Source organism: Cyphellophora attinorum (genome assembly GCF_001299255.1).
Source record: "Cyphellophora attinorum strain CBS 131958 chromosome Unknown Contig53, whole genome shotgun sequence".
Classification (NCBI taxonomy): domain Eukaryota; kingdom Fungi; phylum Ascomycota; class Eurotiomycetes; order Chaetothyriales; family Cyphellophoraceae; genus Cyphellophora; species Cyphellophora attinorum.
The window spans coordinates 35,667-56,410 of NW_017253281.1; the positions used below are offsets into that span (position 1 = coordinate 35,667).

Sequence of the window (20,744 nt, forward strand, 5' to 3'; positions counted from 1 at the left end):
GAAGCCTTGGAAGGCGCCTTCGGAACGCTGGTCAATCGTGTGCAGCACCCGTCGGACCGAAGACCGCGAGGTTTCCCCAGGAGCGATAATCGGGCTGGCTTGTATTGAGCGTGTGCGAGCCTAGAATACCGATGCTTCAACGTCATGCCCAGAAGTATCGCTGCATCAGAGGCCATACTGCCGTTATTGAGCTGTGTGAATGTATACCACAAGACGTGGGTGCTATGATTGCGAGTGACTCAGGTTTTGATGCGAAGGAAATCGCTGCACTTCGGCAAGTTTCGTTTCAGGCACCTAGTCCATACAAGCGCGTGTCAAGAGACTATGCCAGCTTAGCTCCTGATCTGGATGCACAAGTGCTGAATACATTTATTGGTGTTACTTATAGGTCGCTAAGAAGAATCCAAGCGACCTCCAGTCAATCCACTTGGTGGGCCTTGGCAAGGCTGCAAGGCTGTCACTCTGACATAAACATCTTCAGTGTTTCTCCATCCGAGCCACATCACGAACAGCTTGTTCAGTCGGACCTTCGCGGTCAAAGACTCCATTCTTTTCCATGGTGACTGCAGTATGGTTGGTGAGGTACTTCGAAGGGTCGTTCAGACACGCTGCGAGAGCGATCGCGACAACGCCAAATGGGATTGTACTGTAGAATACGAGCTGGAAACCTCGAGCATACACTTGTCTGAGCGCTCCTAATGCAGCTGCTTCGATGGCCGGTGTGACTCCCGCAATTCCGGCGAATGCTCCGGGTATCCCCAAAGCTGTGTTGATGGTTGCTGGAATAAGCATCTCGAGTCCTTCGGGATCGAAGCCTTCTGCTAGAACTGCCGCGGCGATTTTTGGTCCCAGATTCGTGCGAACGCTTCCTTGGAGGACGGTGTTGAAAATAGCATTTCCGATACTCCCTCCGACGCTGCGGAAGGTCCCAATCAGGCCACTTGCCACTCCAAGGTAGCGCAACGGCACATTCAAGCTGGTCATGAGTTGGGCGAGTACCGAAATGAAGACGAATGGGCCTGCAACAAATGATGACAAACCCATCCAGGCACTCTTACTGGACGTGGCACCTGCTAAAGCCCCAGAGAAGACCGTCTGGATGACCAAGCATCCGATCAACAGCATCTTGATGTGCTTGACTTTGCCGATGAATGCTGTCCCGACAGGAGAGAAAAGGATCTGAACGGAGTTAGTATCAGCCTATTTTGCGCATCTCTGACACTGACCGAGACGCAACCCATTGGCAGTCCGATGAGCCCGATCTCCGTCGCGTCGCTGGTATACAGCCACAGGGAGCCTTGTGGAAGTAATGCGGCAAGAGACAAATACATAACACCTAATACGTCAGATTCATTATATTGTGGTTCTGCACAACAACGACTCACCAGAAGTGAACACAACAGCAAGCAGTATTGTGTAATCACGGAACTCTTTCAACACGACCCATGGAAACAGTGGTCTGGCGGCAACCGTGAAGTCGTACGCAAAACAAGCCGCAAGCCCAACAGCACCAACAACGAGAGGTGCGATGACAGATGCACTGTGCCACGGATGATCCAATTGTCCCGCCCAGGTCAGACCGATAAGAAATGTTGTGAGCCCACTTCCGAAGAGAAAGAAGCCAACATAATCAATTCCTTTGATGTGGTCCCAGCGTGTCCGGTCCTCGTCGAATTGGGGCCTGGTCGGAGGGTAGTAGAACACGAAAGTGCCCACCATGCTGATCACACCAGCAATGAGCCCCAGGTAGAAGCACCAGCGCCAACCTAGAGCCGTTTGCGTGGCTAAGAGGTTCCCAATGATGACACAAGCGGCGCCCCATGGTATGCTTATGAAGAGCTCGATAGCAGTGAGGCCCAAATGCCTACACCACGTCAGTGCGATCATCGAGGAAGCAGTCATCACTTACCGCCATTTATTGGGCAGGAGTTCCGCAACGCCGGCATATGCGACGAAAACGAGGCCAGCGCCAAAGCCGACGAGTGTTTCACCCACAACGACACTGTCCATAGCTTTGGCTGTGGCTGCAACGATCTGTTGAAGGTCAGAATCGAGCAGGTCTGAAGGATAACTAGTCGTACACAACCGATAACGCAGATGAGTTGCCCTGATAGGATGGTGTATCGACGTCCGAAAAGATCACTGACGCTGCCAGCTAGACAGAAGGATACTGCAGACGCCAGAGACCAGCCGCCCACTAGCCAAGTCGCCTTATCAGTAGTATCATTGAGATCTGTCTGGATTCTGACAATGACGGACGTCACGAGCGTGAAAGCGCAGCCAACCGGGCAGACAAATCCCAGTGCCAGGAACTTGGCCTCGTTAGCAAGAAGTCCGCGACTTGTCAAGAAGACCTCACCAAGACCGCGTTGATCGTTGCCCAGGAAGGCCGTCGAGCGTGCTCTGGATTGTCTTCCAAGGCGGCACGATGTGGGTCATCCAGGTCGGTTGGGGGTTTCTGGTGAGTCTCATGGTGGATTTCGTAATGTTGACTGTCAGCCGCCGATATTGTCATTTTAGACATGATGCAAAAGTAACAGAAGATTGTTTCGAGAGGAGAACAGCTTGCTACAAGTGAACAGGAGAGAGAACTAGTACACGCGGACTTGCTTAATATGTCTGCGTCAGTCCGTGGTTGCACTACCCCGGATGAGCTGGAATCCTTTCTGGGGAAGCTGCATGGTCTGGAACACTCACAGCTCCTATGTGGACTAGTGGCGTAAGGTGCGGACTACAGACTACATTGTGCGCGATCCGACACTCGCTACAGCCGACTTGTCACTATCCGTTTGCTGCTTCTATCTCCGGGTCTCAGATTCGGCAGTGACTCTTTTTGATGGAACGATCACCCAAATCTAGACCAAGCATATGTGATAAGCTCTCACTGAAAGATACAGAGAGCTAGGAAGACTAGCGACTGCAATGGTGCAGATGGCGCGAGACGTAGTAGATACCTGTTGTGCGATTGAATTTGGGGCCGATGAGCGCAATCTTGACGAACTCGTCTTCACGGATTGGGAGATGTATGACCTGTTGCTGGTTCCCTGAGACACTGTGCTCTAGCTAGTCAAGAATCTTCGATGCTTGACAATGTTCTCAGCATTGCGCTGACGCAACCAGGCACAATGCACTTGATTCAAGACCAGCTGGGTCTTAATGACTTCGGAGTGCGTCAGCCTGCACAATGATCCCGCTACTATGCTCAACGCCCGCCATCCTACGCAGAGACTGCCTCATCTGCTTACGAGTCATCTTGAACGCGCCACCGCGAGTCGATGCTGTGCTTGACACCGATGGCTTGGTTCCCTTCGTGTGTCGCAGCGCTAAGCTCGGCGTTTCACCAACATCAACAGTCCTGGATGTCCGACATCGACTACAAACTTGTCCGGACCAGGAGGTAGAGCTGTGCCCTCCGCGAATTCGAAGCGATAGTCCTTGAACAGTCTGGCTAGAACAAGAGTGATCTCGGCCATGGCAAGATTTTGGCCAATACAGTTTCGTTGGCCTTTCGAGAAGGCAACCATGTTCTGATCCAGCATTTCATCGGCCAACCACCGTTCTGGTCTGAAGACCTTTGCATCATCTCCCCACAGCCGAGTATTATGGTGCATTGTGGTGGCAGACATTCCCACCACCGTGCCTGCTGGCACAGCAATGCCGTTGATAACAAGCGCCACCCCGGGAGGGACTATCCGCGGTAGTCTGCCAGGAGTAGCAAGTGCAAATCTCAGCGATTCCTTGACACATGCAGTGAGATAGGGCAGTTGCTCGAGTCTTGTAAGAGCAGGCAGGTCCTCGCCGTCTACCGTACTACCGAGCTCGATCGATAATTTGTCCGCGATGACTGGTTGCTTTGTCAATTCGGTGACAGCAACGCATAACGTATATGCTGTGGTATCGGTCCCCGCTGCAAAGAAGTCCATGGCCTCTGCTACAGCTTCTTGGTGAGAGATACCTTCTAACGACTCGAAGATGGCTCCTGTTTTGCGCCCTGAAAATTTCTTCAAGGAAGATAACGATGCTTCTGCGTAGGCCACGAGGCCGAAGATGGGCTGTAGTGCGGTAGACATCTCGGCTAGGCGTCGTGGTGTGTTTGCAGATATCTTGCGCAACAGTGGAGAGTAAATGAAATCCCACAAGCCACGGGTGAGAGTATCGAACGCTTTCAGAAAACCGGAATAAAATTGATCATCACTTTCCAGTGTCAAATTCAAACAGCTCCCAAAAGCATACTCTGAAATCACATCGGCCGTCAGGCATCGGAAGGCGTTCGAAAGGTTGCAAGTATGACCATCAGCGAATGCGTTCAAGCGCTTGGTGAGATTACCAAGCTTCTCTTCGATCAATCCTTGCAAGCTGTTCACTGCGGACTTGGAAAAGAAAGGGTTCAGCTTCTTTCTTCGTATCTTGTGAAGGGCTGGATCCGTCTCAGCAAAGACCGTGTGAGGAGTTTGAAAGCCGTCGTAGAAATCCTTGTTCTTCGGAAAAGGAGCCGTTTGGTTGTAGATGACCTTGTAGTAGTCAACGTCATCTATATGTAGCTCATTTGGAGCAATACGAATGGCGGCGCTTTCTGACACTGTCAGTGTACGTTTCCTATCGATTTTATACTTACTATGATGTCTGTGTAGCTGAGCAATCACTCCCTCAACATTGCCGCCTTTCGAGGCTTTCTTGAGCCAGGAGCTAGATATTGCAGCCTGTCGTGGGCCTGGAAACCTGGACAGTGGGTGCAAGAATATCCTGTAGACAATTCTGGAAACGTAGAATACTGCTGATGCTAGCACAAGTATTATCGGCCATTTCAATGAATTGAGATACGGGTGGCGGTCCAGCGAGCGCAATGCGGGAAGCGTGAAAAGGTGGAGTGTCATCTCAGGCGCTGTAAAAGGATATAAGACGCATCGACGAGGTGTTGTCGTGAGATTTTAGGAGTCTGCTGCCTTATGGTTCGCTCCTGTAGTATGTTGACAACCAGAAGCTCCTGGTCACTGGTTGTAATATGCTAAATTCAAGTTAGGGAATCTCGGAAGTCCCATGGGTATCGCCCTGATGAGGTCTTCACGGCTGAAGCTCCTGGCAGTTGCTTGAGCCGACGCAAATCTAATCCGTAGAGAGTTGTCGAGAGAGCTAGCTAGATCCTTTTCGGAGCACTTGTAGACTTCCTCATGTCACGGAAAACGCCCGTTCATGCCCGTATGTCTGGTTCCCCTAGTCCATGGCAACAGCTTTCTCACCCGGCTGGCGTCGATGGACGACCGGGTATGTTGTCTATACTTTCGGGAGCGGTGCTTCATGCGAGTGATTGACAAAGTATGTCGAGTGATACGACCCCAGCACTCCGCATGAATGGCGTCGTCGGTATGGCCATCAACCGATGGATCATTTGCCCATTGCCGCTAGATGGGTCAGCAGTTCCGCACGAGACCTCGGCTACTGATGCGGTACCTGCTGCGTAGTAGCAAGGTCGTTGCAGACTGCACATGGAGACGTCGTTCCGCGGGTCCCTGCAACCGACAAATCTGTCGGGTCCGGGGTAGAATTAAGCTCCGTGGCGGTTTTCCCCACACTTGAGCCCACTTGAGACTAGCTTCGATTTAGAGCTGTTTCTAAAGGGTGTGCGCGTGGTGACATTTCAAAGAGAATGGTTGCTTTCAGGCAGTGTTCCGAGCGCCCTGGGGCAGCCCGCGTAATGGGTGATGTTCGTCGGAGTCGCGGTCGCGCGGGCACTAGGCGTGCAGAATATTTCCCCCATGCCGAGCTCGTGCTTTGCGCGGTTCATGCATTATCTACCTTTCTCAACTTATCTCTGGCTACTAAAGACCTCGCGACTGTCTTCTGCGTCTCTTCTGAACACTGACAAAGCCTGCGAATACGAATAGGTTGAGAACATGGAGACCAAGAAGATTGCTGGCTTTGATGTTGAGTTTCTGCCTTCGCGTCGCCGATTCGAAAATCTTTGGGTCGACTTCGAGCCAAACAAACGAGTGGTGCTGCCGAAGGGCTGGCGTAGGGAGGGACGCCTCCCGTTGCGAGAGTCCATCATCTGGACCAGAGATGTTCCTGTAAAGATGCGGGACGGAATCACGCTCTATGTCGATGTTTTGAGACCAGCAAATCGAGAGAATGAAAAGCTCCCCACCCTGATTCCCTGGAGCCCATACGGCAAATCCGGCACGGGGTTCTTCCAGACCAAAGATTACCTCTATGTTGGTGTTCCTATGAGCCATACGAGCGGACTGGAAAAATTCGAAGGCCCTGATCCTGCTGATTGGTGTGCTCGAGGATACGTAATGGTTCAGCCAGATGCACGAGGCACTTTCAACTCGGAAGGAGATGTCTATCACTATGGCTCGCAGGTCCGTTGGTAGCTGATCCGGACTCTCCAGCCAGACTGACATCAATTACAGGAGGCTCAGGACGGCTACGACACCATCGAGTGGGCTGCACAACAGTCATGGAGCAATGGTAACATTGGACTCGTAGGAAACTCTCACCTCGGCACAATGCAGTGGTATGGTCATCGCCTCGAACAAGGTCATTGAGCGAACATCGTGGTAACAGGCTCCAGGTTCATTGCCGCTGAGAGGCCACCTCATTTGAAGGCTATTGCACCCTGGGAGGGAGTCGGTGACTTCTATCGCCAATCGCTCTGTCGTGGAGGGATTCCGAATACAGCATTCTGGCGAGCTCTTTCAGGGTCGATGCAGGGTAAGTTGACGACATGACTCCTGCCTGTCTTAGCTTACTCACAAAAAGAGGTAACAACCTACGGGAAGACTTTGCTACCATGATCGAGAAGCATCCCCATTATAACCAATATTGGGCTGACAAAACGCCAAAAATCAAAAATATCGAGATCCCCATGTACGTTCTGTTGAGCTACTCAACAGGACTTCACACAGAGGGTTCATATCGAGGTTGGAAATATTCTAACTCAAAGGACAAATGGTCAGGATTGATGTGGTCTGGGATACTGTATAGAAACTGACTGCGTATAGGCTACGGATTCATCCGACCCAAGAGTGGCATGATTTATATCAACCTGAAAGCAATGACGACCTTCAACGATTCATGGACCACTACTTAGCTGGCAAGGATAACGGATGGGAGTTTACGCCTAAAGTTCGAGTGTCATTGTTGCGTTTCAATCGCCCAGCAATCGCCCATCGCGTTGAAGACAACTATCCGCCATCTCGGACCACGTATCGTACGCTTTATCTTGATTCCAAAGCTGGGTCATTGGTTCCTGAAGTTCCGATGCAGGACGCGACAGTATCCTATGCTTCAGATGACTGGGAGGACGATGGAGCGCATTTCACCTACAAGTTTGACAAATATACTGAGCTTGTCGGTCCTTCGAAAGCCACACTTTACATGTCGACAAAGGCGTCTGATGACATGGACGTTTTTGTCATCATCCGGAAGCTTGATATGGAGGGCCGGCCCTTGATCTCGCTCAACATTCCTCTGAAAAATCAACCACACGGCACAAGAGAAGAAGATATCGATGACATGAACCTGTACAAACACAACGGTCCAAGTGGACGACTGCGCGCGTCGAAACGCGCGCTAGATCAGGATCCCGACTTGTCCGAAGCGCAGCGACGAAGCCAGACACCCACGGAGCTGTGGTATCCCTACACCAAGGAGGAGAAGGTCCCTCCGGGGCAGGTTGTCGAACTGCAGATCGCGATATGGCCGAGTGGAATCGCGTTTGAGGCAGGGGAGTCCCTTCGCTTCGAAGTCAAAGGCCACGACCATCCTTTGCACGAGTTTGTCGGGATTCACAAGCAACTTACAACTCTCAACACTGGAGAGCATACGATTCACACAGGTGGAAGTCATGCATCACATGTATTATTGCCTTTTCTCACATGATGCTGAGGGTTGGTGGGAGATGTATGCGGAAGAGTTGCATGTGCGAGACCAATGATAAGATACCACAACGATGCTTCTGAAGGGAAGCCGAGGCTCAAGGGCGTTCGATCGGAGTAAGAGAGCCGTGAAGCCTGTCCGTCACCGAGGAATTCATCGGCTGCGGAATGGAAGGACTTCTCGCAGACAACAGCCGCTGGGCGATGATGTAGCGATTCTCCAGCATTGACGTACTCCGACATCTTCATTGCGGCACCAATGACTGTCGAGACGTAGCAGGTAGCAGCAAAATGGCGGCGAAGCAGTGAAAGGGAGCCGGCATGAACAAGACGACCCGATGCATGGCATATGAAACTAGGACTCTCGACCCGTGACGTCGACAGAACGCGATGACAAAGCATGAGGGCGGATTAAACTTCTTGACAAGTCGAATCGCCAAGTCAAGTTTCATTTCGCCGGCCACGACTGTGAGCAGAAATGTCAGCGACAAAGGGAACATCAGGACACTTTCCATGTATCGACATTTCTCTCCTTGAGTAGCTGCGACACAAAACGCGCCTCCCATGATCAACTCTGTGGCACAATACATGATAGCACGTGCGTGCATTGACACTGATTCCTTGCGACGCGTTGTTCAGCTCCGACTTGATCCACTGTGATGTGATGAAGGCTCTGTTGGTTCAAGCTATGTTCTGGTAGGAAGCGTCAATGAATCGCGCTCAGTAATCAGGCGGCCTTCGATGCCTGCTTTGCATTGAGTTCGTCTGGCCTGCCTTACGTACGAAACGATGATCCGACACAGCATCCCGAACTCAATTCACTTGCGAATCGTACGACCGTTCTTGGCAGATGGCGCTGAGTGAGGCGGACGCTCTTCAATTATTTTATGCATGTATACACGTAACGAGTGATATCAATGCCCTGACTGGCTTACAAAGGAACGAACATAACTATCCAGGACCTTTCTCACCATGGCAGAGGGCAGCGGACGTAGCTTCGACTACTTATACACTTGCAGAGGTCCTAGGTTTACAGGGGCCTGGCATCAACGTCAACGTGTTGTCCTACGTTCTAGAATACCCACGGCATCGAGCAAGCAGAAAATCGCCTCCCAACTCCTCCATCCGAAGACCGCATCAACCAACCCCCGAAGTACGAAGATGGTCACCGCAAAGCAACAAAAGGCGGTCCTCGTGACCGAGATCGGCAAGCCTGTAGAGCTTGGGACTCGAGACATTCCCACTCCAGGAGAGGGACAGGTGTTGGTGAAAGTGACCGCGACGATGAGTATGTCCGTAGGGCGTCGACCAGGACGTCACACGTCCACGTTCGCTAACATCTGCAGTCCTACCTCACGACACCTATGGCCGCGACTGGGGACTTCTCGTCGAGGACAGGCTTCCAGCTGTTCTCGGCAACAACGTGGCCGGCGTGATTGATGAAGTCGGCCCTGGGGTGGGCTTCAAGGTTGGCGAACGAATCTTCGGCATCTCTGGCAATGTTGCCGCATCATCCGATCAAGCTGGACTCCAAGAATACGCCATCCTGAATGCCGATGCAATCGCCCACATCCCGGAAGGGTTCTCCGATGCGGCAGTAGCGTCCCTTCCCATCAACCTCGTTACCTCTGCCGCAGTCCTCTTCACCAAGACTGGTTTCGACATGCCGGCCCCGTACCTGCCGAGGAAAGACTTCGATTGCGCCACCGCTAGCGTTGTCATTGTGGGTGGAGGAACTAATGTGGGTCAACTTGCTGTTCAGCTGGCCAGTCTCGCCGGCGTCGGCAAGATCATCGTCATTGCGGGCACTTCCAACAGTGCTAAGTTGCAAGCCATGGGCGCGACTCATTTCATCGACCGGCACAGCTCCTCGGCCGAAATGGTGAAGCAGATCCACGCAATCACAGGTCCGGAAAATGCCACACAGGTGTACTCGTGCGCACCACTGGATGTGGACTTGGTCATCGGACTCCTGCCAAAGGACAAACCATCGACGCTGAAGACCCTGCTGCCATTCGAGGGCGACGAGGAGGAGCAATTGGGGGCATCCCTCCCTCTTTGCAAGTTTGCTTTCGTCCACGACCTGACGAATGCCAGTTTGGCGCCCAATGCGGCTCAATTCTGGGCGAAGGTACCAGAGTACTTGAGGACTGAGAAGCTTCTGCCGGCCGACTTCCAGGTGGTGCATGGACTAGACGATGTCAGCGGTATCAACAACGCATTGGACCAGTACAGAGACTTCAGCAGAGCTGGAGCGCAGACTGTCGTCTTGATATGAGACGATAGACGCAGACTAGAACATTCGCTCTGGAGACTTGCTCTTTCGTCAAATGCCTTGTCAAGTTCGATATTGTCTTTGAGTCGACCAATCTGCCAAGTAGCTGCGATAGGGAGACAGGCTGTCCTGGCGTGTATCGGGCGTTGTCCGGTCGATCAAACTTCCTGACCAGCGAGGGCGCTGAAGGTCTGAGGATGTCTCTCTGACCACGTGGATGGTCTTGAAACGATTCTCACTTGGGCGTCAATCAGTGGGAAAGTTCTTTCGTGAAATTCCTGGCAAGGGAGGGCGCTGTAAGAAATGGACTCAGATACGTTGCAACGAGAAGAACGCCCAGTGGTTAGCCAAACAGCTTGGGAGAAGCAACTGCATACCCTGATCCCTTCTAGCATACCCTGATCCGAGCACTAACACTGAGCACCCTGACGTAGCATCTAGCAAGACGCAGCGAGACGACACTCAATAACCTTCCATCTGTTCTGTGAACCAAGCGCTATATCTCCTTCAAGAACCCAACCTCGACCATTTTCTCGATTGGAAGCTTCAAGTTCGCCATCTTCGTCCGGGTATTCTCTCTCACCCAAAGGAATATCCACAGAACGACGCTCCGAAAATAGCCCGACTTGGCCTTCAGCTTCATCTGCTCTTTGCCCATAATGTACAAAACATTTCGGTCGAAATCTTTCCGCAATCTCACCAACTCGTCGTCAACTTCAGAGACGTCATCGCCGCTTCGGACACCCGACTTGCTCAATGCAGCCGTCGCGGCCGTGTGTTTCTCGTTGTATGCGAGGTAGTTAGCGACCTGATCGCATACAACAGCAGCGAGGTTAGAAGTGATTATTTCATCGTTGTAGCCATACCGGACCACGACTCTGTAGCAGTTCTCAATTGCGAGTCTGGTGACATGGAACCGCTTGTCTGTCACGGATGGCTCCTGGACTGGTCGCAGATGCAGCATGATCTTGATCCGTGGTACCGCCGCCAACTTGAGAACAAATTGGCTGAACACGATTGGAGTCTTGCTGCCAACTTTGTCGAAGAACAAGGCCACGCCTGGCGTTGTGGTTATCGAGCTCGAGCCGTACTGCTCGGTGAATTGGAGGTCGCCGTTGTCCAGGGATTTGAAAAAGTGCGATGTTGGCACCCTGTCTTCGGCTTCCACAGCCCATTGTTGTTCCTTGCCAAACCGCCACAGGAGCAGACACAAGGCGAGAAGGGCTGCCAAAGCCAGCGTGAACCAAGCGCCATCAGGGACTTTGGTAAGGACCGAGGAGAGGTAGGTGCCATCCAAGCATATGATGACAAGAAATGGGAAGGCAATGTAGACTGGCCGCAGTTGCCACGCCACGATAGCGACTAGCCCAACCATGATTGTGTCAAACATCGTGACAAACATAACGCAGACGCCATACGCATTGCCCAGCGATGTGGTCTACCGACGTGTCAGTAGATGCTTGCAGTAGATAACAAGCTTGACTAACGTTATTGTAGATCGACGCCACCAAGACCGTGCCTATCATCAATAACCAGTTGGCAGTAGGCACATAAATTTGGCCATGGAAGACTGTTGACGTATGAATCACCTTTATCTGCGGCATATATGACAACTTCATGACTTGATTGAGTAGCTGTGGCCAGTCAGCCGAGGTCACAGAGCCTGCAAGATTCGTCATACCTGAAAGGTCGCCGTGATGATTGCTTGCGATGCAACAATGGCAGCGAGTATAGCGATAACCAACGCAGGGTAAATCGTGCCAGGAGGTGCCGCCTCAAAGAATGGATTGGCTGCTGCTTCCGGATGAACACTAATATATGCCGCTTGACCGACGTAAGCGAGCATCAAGCAAGGGAAGGTATAGAACAGCCAACTGATTTGGACTGCTTTCCTGGAAAAGGCGCCCAGATCAGCGAAGAGAGCTTCGAGTCCAGTAAAGCACAAGAGAACACCGCCTAATTGTCGCCAACCAGACTCGCCATTTCGCACGAGGAACATGAACCCTTCGGCGGGATTGAATGCTTTGAAGACCCCAGCATCGTAGTGGACGAGGTTATAAATGCCAAAGACAGCGTTGAATCCAAGCCAGATGATAACAATGGGCGAGAAAAAGACTGTGATCTTGGTGATGCCAAGTGGTTGGACCAGAAAGAGTGCAATCAAGATAGCATCAGTGACGCCAATGATTGTGCTCTTGGAGATGTCAGGATCGACGACTTGAATCCCCTGTACAGCTCCAAGCACTGATTGAGCAGGAGTAAGCAGACCGTCCGCGATGACCATAGTGACTGCGAGTACGCCCATAACCTTCAAGGCGGTCTTCACGAATGGGCTCTGCTCGATTGTTCTCCGAATTTGTCGACCGCTGGGCTTCAAGTCGCCTGAGCGGTGTCTCTTCATCTGCACAAGAAATGATTCATGGGGAGCACGATCCGTGATATTGATCTGGTTGCCACATCAGTCCACGACTTTCGCCTGTTGAAGCCGCTGCATACATATCTGGATAGCAATGAATAGGTGCTGAAAGTGCCTCCCTCACCGTCATTGTCCGCACGAAGGATGATGAAGGCGTATTTGACGGTGACCATCATGAATAAGCTCCAGAGGATAAGCGACAAGACCCCAATGAGATCTTGTCTCGAAGGAGCGGCCCCAGCAAATGTTGAAGAGTAGACATAAAGCGGACTAGTGCCGATATCCCCATATCTGCCATCTTGGTTAGCTTTGTCTCCGGAAGTGATCATGAGATGAAAGATTGCAGGGGAGTTGGCAGTCATGTCTCGGGAGGACTTTGTGTGCTTGCTCGCGCCAATGCTCATGTCATCGCTCATTCCCCGATGCAAGTCTGCTGGGGTACTCACATCACTCCGATGGACTGATACGCCAGCCACATCAGCAGCTTGCCCGAGAACACCTTAGACCGTCGTTAATTACTGATGGACACGAGACTGAGCATCGCACCTGACGTTTCTTGAAATCTTCCTCGAAGCAGACGTTCCCCTCGTCCTCGACATCTCTGCTCCGCACTTGTGTACGAGATCGAATGTTGCAGATGCCGTCCTCACCAACAACACGAGCACTCTTGCTGTAATGCTCGTCCTTGCTGGATTCCTTGGGTTCTTGCTCAGATGCGACGATCGAACCTTTACGCGCTTCAGACGGCGGTATGTCGAGTTTGATCGTAGACATAGCGGAAGTCGAGGGCGGGACTCTGTCCAGTCGAAACAGCGGCAGCGAACAGAGGCAATGTTCGAGCACTATTCTCCAGGTGCGGTGGGCAGTGGTCTATAAAACGTCCGAGCCGAGGATACAGTTTTTGGATTCCCTGACAGACGCCTCAAGTGGATGGCATCCTTCTTTATTCTTCAAGAGTGGATTGCATGGGCTCTGAGCCCTGTTTGAGCATGCCCTGCGATGATCCGGGTGGGTCTGTGGTATGGATCAATGCCACGCCCCACAACCATCATGTGGAAGGGACGATGATAAGTGTAATTGAAACCACTATCTCTGCGTTCGCGATTGGCGACCTCCCTGACGTTTGATTCGGTTGCAGAACGCTAGACCTGAACGTTGAAGTTGTCAGTTGCAGACGTGTACCTTTTTGGCCAGGACAGACAAGGATCATGCGTGCAGTCGAGTCAAGATATCGGCACTGAACCTTCTAGGTGCTTGACCATACGAGTGATTTCTGTTATTGGGTCGGCTGATAGACTTTGGGCGATGGCAGGTACCAGGCGGTCTGTGCTTCGCTGCGATATAGGGATTTTGCAGACTCCGAGATTCGGTCGGGCCTGAATAGCCGTGGAGTACCCCAAGGAAGGCGCAGCAGCCCAATCCTGCTCGAATTGTCACATCTTCTTCCTGTATTACGAGAAGTTGTCGCCGTTGGCTACTTCAGAAACGCATGTGCTGCTGGCTGGCGGCAGGACGGAGCTTGGCATCGCGCGTGCGGCGCGGTCCACGGATCAGATGGACCTCTCCTCAACCAGGAGCGAGAATCAAGGTATACTGCAACCTAATGCCATCCGATAATGCAAGAGCACTGCGCCTCGAACCCATCTTGGTTTTCGAACATCAAATGGCGTGATCCTTGACGGGGTGAATCATGCGTGACAAGCGAAGTTCAGAAGGTGTCATCTCCCTCGAGCTGTGCCAGTCTTGGCGACTCAGATCTATCTACGCGTCTTCACCACGTGATTCGCAGCCTTGGACAGCCTTGCCAAAGTCTTCACAGGCTCGCCCAGATTTCTCTTCCCAAGCGTAGATGCTGTAGCACAAAATCGGGTCGGCCGTGAGGAACCTTTCGCTAATACATTGCCTCACAGTCGATCATTCTGAGATTGAGCATGCTGTCACCTCACTAGAGTCAGCGGAACCGAGTCAAGTGGCTGCATGAGCATCTCGAAAATCGCGCATCATCGGCGGCAAGACGGAGGAAAGGATGTCTGCCAAGATAATTGTGACATTGGCCATTAAGGAGTCCTTTGCGACTGGCCCGTGCTGGAAAGAGCGAATTGTCCAGACGTAGCGTGTCTGGTCCAACATGAAGACCAATTGTGAACTGTGTAAGATCTAATCTATGGAGGTCTCTATACTGATTGTATGATGCTGAATATCCGATGACACGATATGGAAATCTGGCCGCATTGCTGCCGTAAAGCAGTAGAACACAACTAGGATGACACTAGCCACATCCACAGAGCACTCCCCAAGCCCATCCGTCCTCGACGTCCGTCTATACAACTTGATTGACATCGTTCGAGACGTCATTCCCATTTCGCATTCGGCTTGCCGACCTCGACTTGCCCTTTCGATGCGCATCTTCCTCTTCCGCCCAATCGAGCGTTGTACTCGGCAGTAGTATAGCCCTGTCAATCGCCACAGGCAACCCTCTGTGCCGGCCTCTCAACATGACAGCACACAATATCAACTTGCTTCCCGTATGCCATGCGCCGCAGAATGAGTACGCGTTCCATGGTACTCCAGTAGAAATGCCGACGCAACCATACGCTGAGACGACTTCGAAGATGATGTTGAAGACTGAGAAGACAACGGGGTCTCGGTTGAACTGGCCCGTTTCGATAATGGCGATGAGAAAGACGGCGAGTGAGATCCACCAGATGTCATGCCCAAGTTGTCCACGTAGCTGCATGCGCAGGAAGTCTTGGTTTGACCAATCGCTAGCCGACTTCGCTGTTGGAGCCTTTCTGAGCCCGCCATCCCCAGTCAATGTTCGCTTCAGTCCCCGTAACAATTCATTCGCTCCACCTTGAGCAGCTGGCGCCGCAATCGATTCTTGCGGCTGATCGTCGGCAAAGATACCAAGGGAGCGCTCTTCATATACGTTGGTATTGCGGATGGTGATAGTCACCGGAAAGGCGGAAACGTACATCATCAGGACGTACAGCACTTGAAGACCTGGATAAAGGCCGGAGATAGGAACCACATAGAATCCTCCAGCGCGAACGGCGAACGCTTGAAAGAGGCCATCAAGGACTCGGTATTTTGGTTCAATGGATTCGACAACCGGGTTGCCAATGCTGAGGACCTCGAAGGCGATCCAGTCTATTCCGTTCAAGAGAACTAGTGAGAACACCAACCACCAGGTATGCTTTGCCGGAAACAGATTGGTATAAACACGCCTGGGGTGATCGAGGATGAAAGTAAGTACCGTCTTCCACTTCTGAAGCCGCGGCGAACTGGTCTTGGGAATGGCTTTCTTCATGGTCCACAGGATGAGCCTGAGGAACGGTGGAAAGCATGTGTTGCCCGCAAGAATCAGCAGACTCAAAGTCAGCAGACAATAGTAGCTAGTCTGCAATGCGGTAGCGTTTGCATCGAGAAGAGCCATACCGGAGTTGTTGAAAGCGCTGACCGCAAAGAAGGCGCCCGTCCAGAATGGATTCAGACCGTTCTGGTAGGCGGTGTCTGGTCGATTGATCTGCAGCCATGCGCCGACACCAATAGCTCCACAGAGTTGGAAGACAACAAAGTAGATAGGAACGAGCCACGAAAGGACACAGATAGCATCATACTCGATCCCGCCAAGTGCTCGTCTTTCCTTTTCGCTCAGATGGTAGAATCGGCTGTTTCGACCAAGAAGTCCATACACAGAATCAAGATAGTTGTGGAGCTTTGCAAGCGAACCAGCGCGTTGTCGATGTTCTTGACCTGATCCTTTCTCATCCACGTGTAGAATTGGCTGCGCATAGCGTGGATGGTTCGCTGCCGAATGTGCCGCGACTCCACGGTTAACGTTGGAAAGAAAGCTCCTGCGGCGTTGAAGCTGGGAACGGCCAGTCTGCTCTCGCACGGGACGAGGATCTTCTCCGAAAGTGATGTGTCCGGATTCCGTTTGACCGTTCTCAGGATCACCAGCGCTGATCGGCGGGGCTTCTGGGCGTACCATATTGCTCGTAGATTCGGAACGGACACGGCTCGCAAACGTTGGCTGATACTCCTCGTCAGGAATAGGGTCCTTGATCCGACTGCCTTGAACGACGCCAGAGGCCACCGCATCCTCTTTTCGACCGTAATCAGTGACTCTCCTCTTTGAAAGAGAAAACGTGAGTGTTCGAATTCCCAGGCGGCGTCGCTTACGATCAGCGAGCTCTTCAAGTCGTTTCTCCATGGCGGTCTTGCGGATATGCAGGATGGCAATCGAAACAAATATCGAAGAGCCCATGATAATGAGCAAGAACAGCATGACCTGTTGCCATGTGTTGAGCTGGGACAGATTGACAGTGTTGAGGCCGGCTTCTGTCATTGCGGACACAACAAGGAAGAAACTGTCGATGAATCTGACGCTCTGAGAAGGAGTAGAAGACGCCCAGAAGATGATGGCGGCCAGCATACATGTCCCGCAAAAGTAGATGTAATGCAGGCTGATGAATGAGATAGGCTCCAGATGCGGCTGGATCTTGTTGTTGAAGAAGTCGGCCACGCTCTTCAGGATTTTGAGGCCGAGGTTTCGTTGTGAAGGTTTGTCTTTCTTTTCGACCGCCATGTCGACCGCGGCGCTCGAAGCGCAATCGTTGGCGCCGTTCACATCGAAGCGCAACACCTGATGGGAAGTCAAGACCGGATGGAGGTAGTTACGACATGTTGACGCGCTAGGATCTCTTGGCGCGTCCGTGCTGAGCGCCTGCCAACTTGGACCCCGGAGGAAGGATCCAGCCGGAGTCAAGCTTCCAATCTACCTATAAGTGCCGGGAGCTTACTGCCAGCTCTAAACTGAGGCCACTCCAAGTGATTGCGGTCATTGATCAACCTGCATTAATACTGTCGTCTTATCTGCAGTGAACGCACAATAGCGGTGGATTCAATATGTGGTTGACGCCGCCCGAAAACCGCGACGACCGACCAAATGTTGCGCCGTCTCATCGCCGCGATCCAATGAGACTATACCACAACCAATCACAAGCGTACACATCCAAGAAATACATCGTAGAGTGTACAGAAATGTGAAGATATCGCCTTGTTGCCAGCGGTCGCAGGCTCGAGCGATGAATTCGAAAGCCATACGGCCGAAAATGAAGCGCCGTATCCGCCCAGCCGCCTTATCACCGCCAATATCCAATGCCGAGGGCGTAAATCTGTTTCTTTCAGGCCGCAACGCTTGATTTCTTTCCACTTGTTTTCACACAGCGATGCCCGATCTTCGTTGTAGACGCAAGCGAAGGGTCGATCCCACGCAAGCCGACAGCTCTGGTGACGGCGTTGATTCGCCGTCCCATGAGGCAGTTACGTGTAGCAAGGTCTCGACGTCCGCCGCAGCTCGAACTACGCTGACTCCGTGATTACCTAGCGCCAGCACATCATGATCTGGCGGCGAGTCACTGCATTGCCGTCACGTCGCAATCGAGGTAGGAGGATGGATATCAGCTCAGCTCAGAGACCCGCAGACGGAGCAATTCTGACGCCGCTGCCAGAGTGATCCATGACCTACCAACTACATAGAGGTCAGTCCTTGCTCGCGATGTGCCATCACTCTCGCCCATCGACTACAAAATTCACAAGTGACCAGACACCCACCAGTCAGACGCAACAACCATGCCTGTCCGCATCACCGTACTCGTGAAGAAGCTGGATAGCCTCTCTGATGAGAAATTTCATGACTACTGGGCAGGTCCGCCGCCTCGTGATCTTCCACCAATACTGACGATCCCAGTCCAACTCTCATCCCCAGATCTTTCTCAGCACTCCATCTGCACGTCAACTGCTGCTGAAGTACTCCCAGTACCACATCTCTGCGCCACTCACCACTGCACTTCGTACGGGCGCCCACGCTCTGAATGTCGAGCCTGAATTCAGTGGCGCTGCGGAATTTTGGGTAGAGAAGCTGGAAGACTTCGGGGCGATCTTCACGGATCCGGTCTATCTCAAGGATGTTATTCCAGACGAGGAGAGCTTCCTCAAACGAAGCGAGAGTGTCATGTTTGTGGGAGAGGAGCAAGTCAAGTTCGTGGCAGGTCGATAGAATATAAATGTCCAGCTATGCAGGGTCCACACGATGAAAGTTGAAGTCGAGGATGTGACTGCTATAAACTCGATTAGCTTACCCAGTCAATGAAGTACGAGCTGGCAGTAACAAAGGAAATCGTAACTCCCGACATCCAAGGTGGATGCTTCGACGTCCCAGGACACTTGTGAAACCGTCGGCCTGCATCAAATCGCAGTACAATGTCCTGGTACGGTGACCCAGGCGACAACAATGCGCTATTGCGGATGTACGCCTCTCCCGTTCTCTCCTGCATCGCTCGCGAGCCCATCATACTTACAAGCAAAACACTGCTCGCGGATCACTACGCGCAGATAGCTGCACACTTATCAATGCACATCGGCCGATTCGTTTGTCGACTACCATTGCATTATGATCTGGGCTGGTTGTACTGTTCCGACTTGGCTTAGCGCTGTCGCGAAAGCCTCGCGTAGCGAGACCTCCTGCAGTTGCAGTGGGAATCGCCCTAAATGATGTGCGATTGGAAGTCCTTGCTCGCGGCTGCTGCCTTGGAGCACATATATGAGTCTTGCCACCATCCGAACCTGTCGAGTTCCTGCAAAAAGTACGTCCACCTCTTCCTGTTGTTTCTCCTGTATATCCCACACCCGCGGTGATGCAAACCACGAAAATGGAGAGAACCACTTTACCTGCCATGGCGACCCCGGCCATGGCTTGCACGACCCACTGCTTTCGATGCAACCATTCACCCGCAGGTTCCGATCCACCATTGAAGCGATGCGGTAAATGCCGAGTTCGAAATTACTGCTCGCAGGACTGCCAAAAGGCGGATTGGCCACAGCATAAGACCGAATGTCCCGCCCTCCGAGAGGGAAAGTCGGTCCCAAACCGCATCAGAACAACTTTCCGCCTCGACATGTCCGCTATGCAGGCGACGAGGGACTCCAGTGCGGCTGCTCCAACGTCAGAGAGCGTGAACAATCAGGAACCAGACACCCTATACTTTTTGAAGGTGACCTGTCGCAGCATCAACGATGTCCTCCTCTTCGGGCCGTACACGATGTTTTGGGACGTCCTGCTCGAAATGACTCGTGAGATGAAGCGTCTGGACAGCGACGTAGGAATAGATACCTTGGAGGAACTTGTCGCGATGCCAGGATTCCGCTCAAGAACCCTCGTCTTCTTCAACGCACCCCTTGTCAATGGCAATGTCGCCAAGTTCGATATCATCAGGGAAAAGAACCCAGAGGCCGTGGGGAGCTCTCTCTGGAGAAGCTGGAGGTGCAGTCTTCTCAGTGCGAGTTGTTATGCCTTTGACTGTGCCAGAGGGAATGATTCCCGGCGTCGAAGGACGATGCCAGCTCAAGGACATGGAGCACATGGCCACCTTCACCTCAAAGCCTGCGGCAAGCAGCTTCGCGGAGAGACAACTGTTGGTGATGGCAAGCAGGTCCAACCCGCCACAAGGGCGTTTGATCGGCGCGCGTGTTGACAATCAGTTCTGGCGCGGTGTGATGGGTATCATCGAACGATTGCCAGTCCAGGCTCACAGCTATGATGAGATAGTTCAAGTCGTTGACCATAGTGCACGACCTTGAGGCGGCCACTGACGTCCCATGCGGAGACTGAAGCGTCCTTCCATATGCTTGTGCACTCAGTAAAGACTGTCCGTGGCAGGAAGGGAAATATGGCTGCGAGGTGGCCATTAAAATTAGATTAGATCTCGGGTAACAAATCTTTCATTCCAACAACACTCTTCTAAACTTCAAATCTTCGGGACTCTTCGTCCGCTCCACCGGTTCCTCTTCTAATGCGCCTGCAGGCCCTAGATGCTAAGGCCAGCGGGTAAGCAAGCGACAGAGCCGAAATAAAGACGCCAAGACCATGCACGACGAAGGGCAGATGACTAGTGCTCCTTCTAAAACGTAGCTTGGAAACGTTGCCCTCCGCCGAGATCGTTGCTTTTGTTAGGCACTCTCAGCGAAAGTCGCATAATGTGGTGGATCGAAAACACACCGCCATCGCCCGGGCCCATCCCAGAAGTATTCCACTTCATGCAGGGAGAGAAAGCGGATGGCGCGTACAGTCCTGAATTTTGGTGATCATGTCGGTCGGACTGGTCACATCCTT

The 20,744-nt window shown here is 52.3% G+C and overlaps 7 protein-coding genes across 7 annotated transcripts; 3 read left to right on the plus strand and 4 right to left on the minus strand.

Moving 5' to 3' along the window:
• Positions 1-477: 477 nt before the first annotated feature.
• Positions 478-2,524, minus strand: AB675_50 (Vacuolar basic amino acid transporter 5; the record flags this gene model as incomplete). The annotated part of the gene is made up of 6 exons (XM_018145285.1): positions 478-1,179; positions 1,227-1,336; positions 1,386-1,864; positions 1,910-2,034; positions 2,082-2,312; positions 2,360-2,524. 6 exons carry the CDS (start codon positions 2,522-2,524, stop codon positions 478-480), a joined length of 1,812 nt encoding a protein of 603 aa, XP_017994635.1.
• Positions 2,525-3,323: 799 nt separating this feature from the next.
• On the minus strand, positions 3,324-4,874 carry AB675_51 (Pisatin demethylase; the record flags this gene model as incomplete). The annotated part of the gene is made up of 2 exons (XM_018145393.1): positions 3,324-4,573; positions 4,616-4,874. 2 exons carry the CDS (start codon positions 4,872-4,874, stop codon positions 3,324-3,326), a joined length of 1,509 nt encoding a protein of 502 aa, XP_017994632.1.
• A 1,017-nt stretch (positions 4,875-5,891) lies between these two features.
• On the plus strand, positions 5,892-7,881 carry AB675_52 (Cocaine esterase; the record flags this gene model as incomplete). Its single annotated transcript, XM_018145503.1, has 5 exons — positions 5,892-6,359; positions 6,411-6,514; positions 6,572-6,711; positions 6,762-6,867; positions 7,002-7,881. The coding sequence occupies 5 exons, from the start codon at positions 5,892-5,894 to the stop codon at positions 7,879-7,881; spliced, it is 1,698 nt and encodes a 565-aa protein (XP_017994647.1).
• A 1,157-nt stretch (positions 7,882-9,038) lies between these two features.
• AB675_53 (Zinc-type alcohol dehydrogenase-like protein) lies at positions 9,039-10,155 on the plus strand (the record flags this gene model as incomplete). The annotated part of the gene is made up of 2 exons (XM_018145608.1): positions 9,039-9,165; positions 9,224-10,155. 2 exons carry the CDS (start codon positions 9,039-9,041, stop codon positions 10,153-10,155), a joined length of 1,059 nt encoding a protein of 352 aa, XP_017994653.1.
• Positions 10,156-10,648: 493 nt separating this feature from the next.
• Positions 10,649-13,342, minus strand: AB675_54 (Potassium transporter 5; the record flags this gene model as incomplete). Its single annotated transcript, XM_018145714.1, has 5 exons — positions 10,649-11,590; positions 11,640-11,786; positions 11,834-12,598; positions 12,649-13,067; positions 13,120-13,342. The coding sequence occupies 5 exons, from the start codon at positions 13,340-13,342 to the stop codon at positions 10,649-10,651; spliced, it is 2,496 nt and encodes an 831-aa protein (XP_017994627.1).
• Positions 13,343-14,888: 1,546 nt separating this feature from the next.
• On the minus strand, positions 14,889-17,159 carry AB675_55 (Low-affinity potassium transport protein; the record flags this gene model as incomplete). Its single annotated transcript, XM_018145825.1, has 1 exon — positions 14,889-17,159. The coding sequence occupies one exon, from the start codon at positions 17,157-17,159 to the stop codon at positions 14,889-14,891; it is 2,271 nt and encodes a 756-aa protein (XP_017994643.1).
• A 1,046-nt stretch (positions 17,160-18,205) lies between these two features.
• On the plus strand, positions 18,206-18,632 carry AB675_56 (uncharacterized protein; the record flags this gene model as incomplete). The annotated part of the gene is made up of 2 exons (XM_018145935.1): positions 18,206-18,223; positions 18,324-18,632. 2 exons carry the CDS (start codon positions 18,206-18,208, stop codon positions 18,630-18,632), a joined length of 327 nt encoding a protein of 108 aa, XP_017994638.1.
• Positions 18,633-20,744: the final 2,112 nt, after the last annotated feature.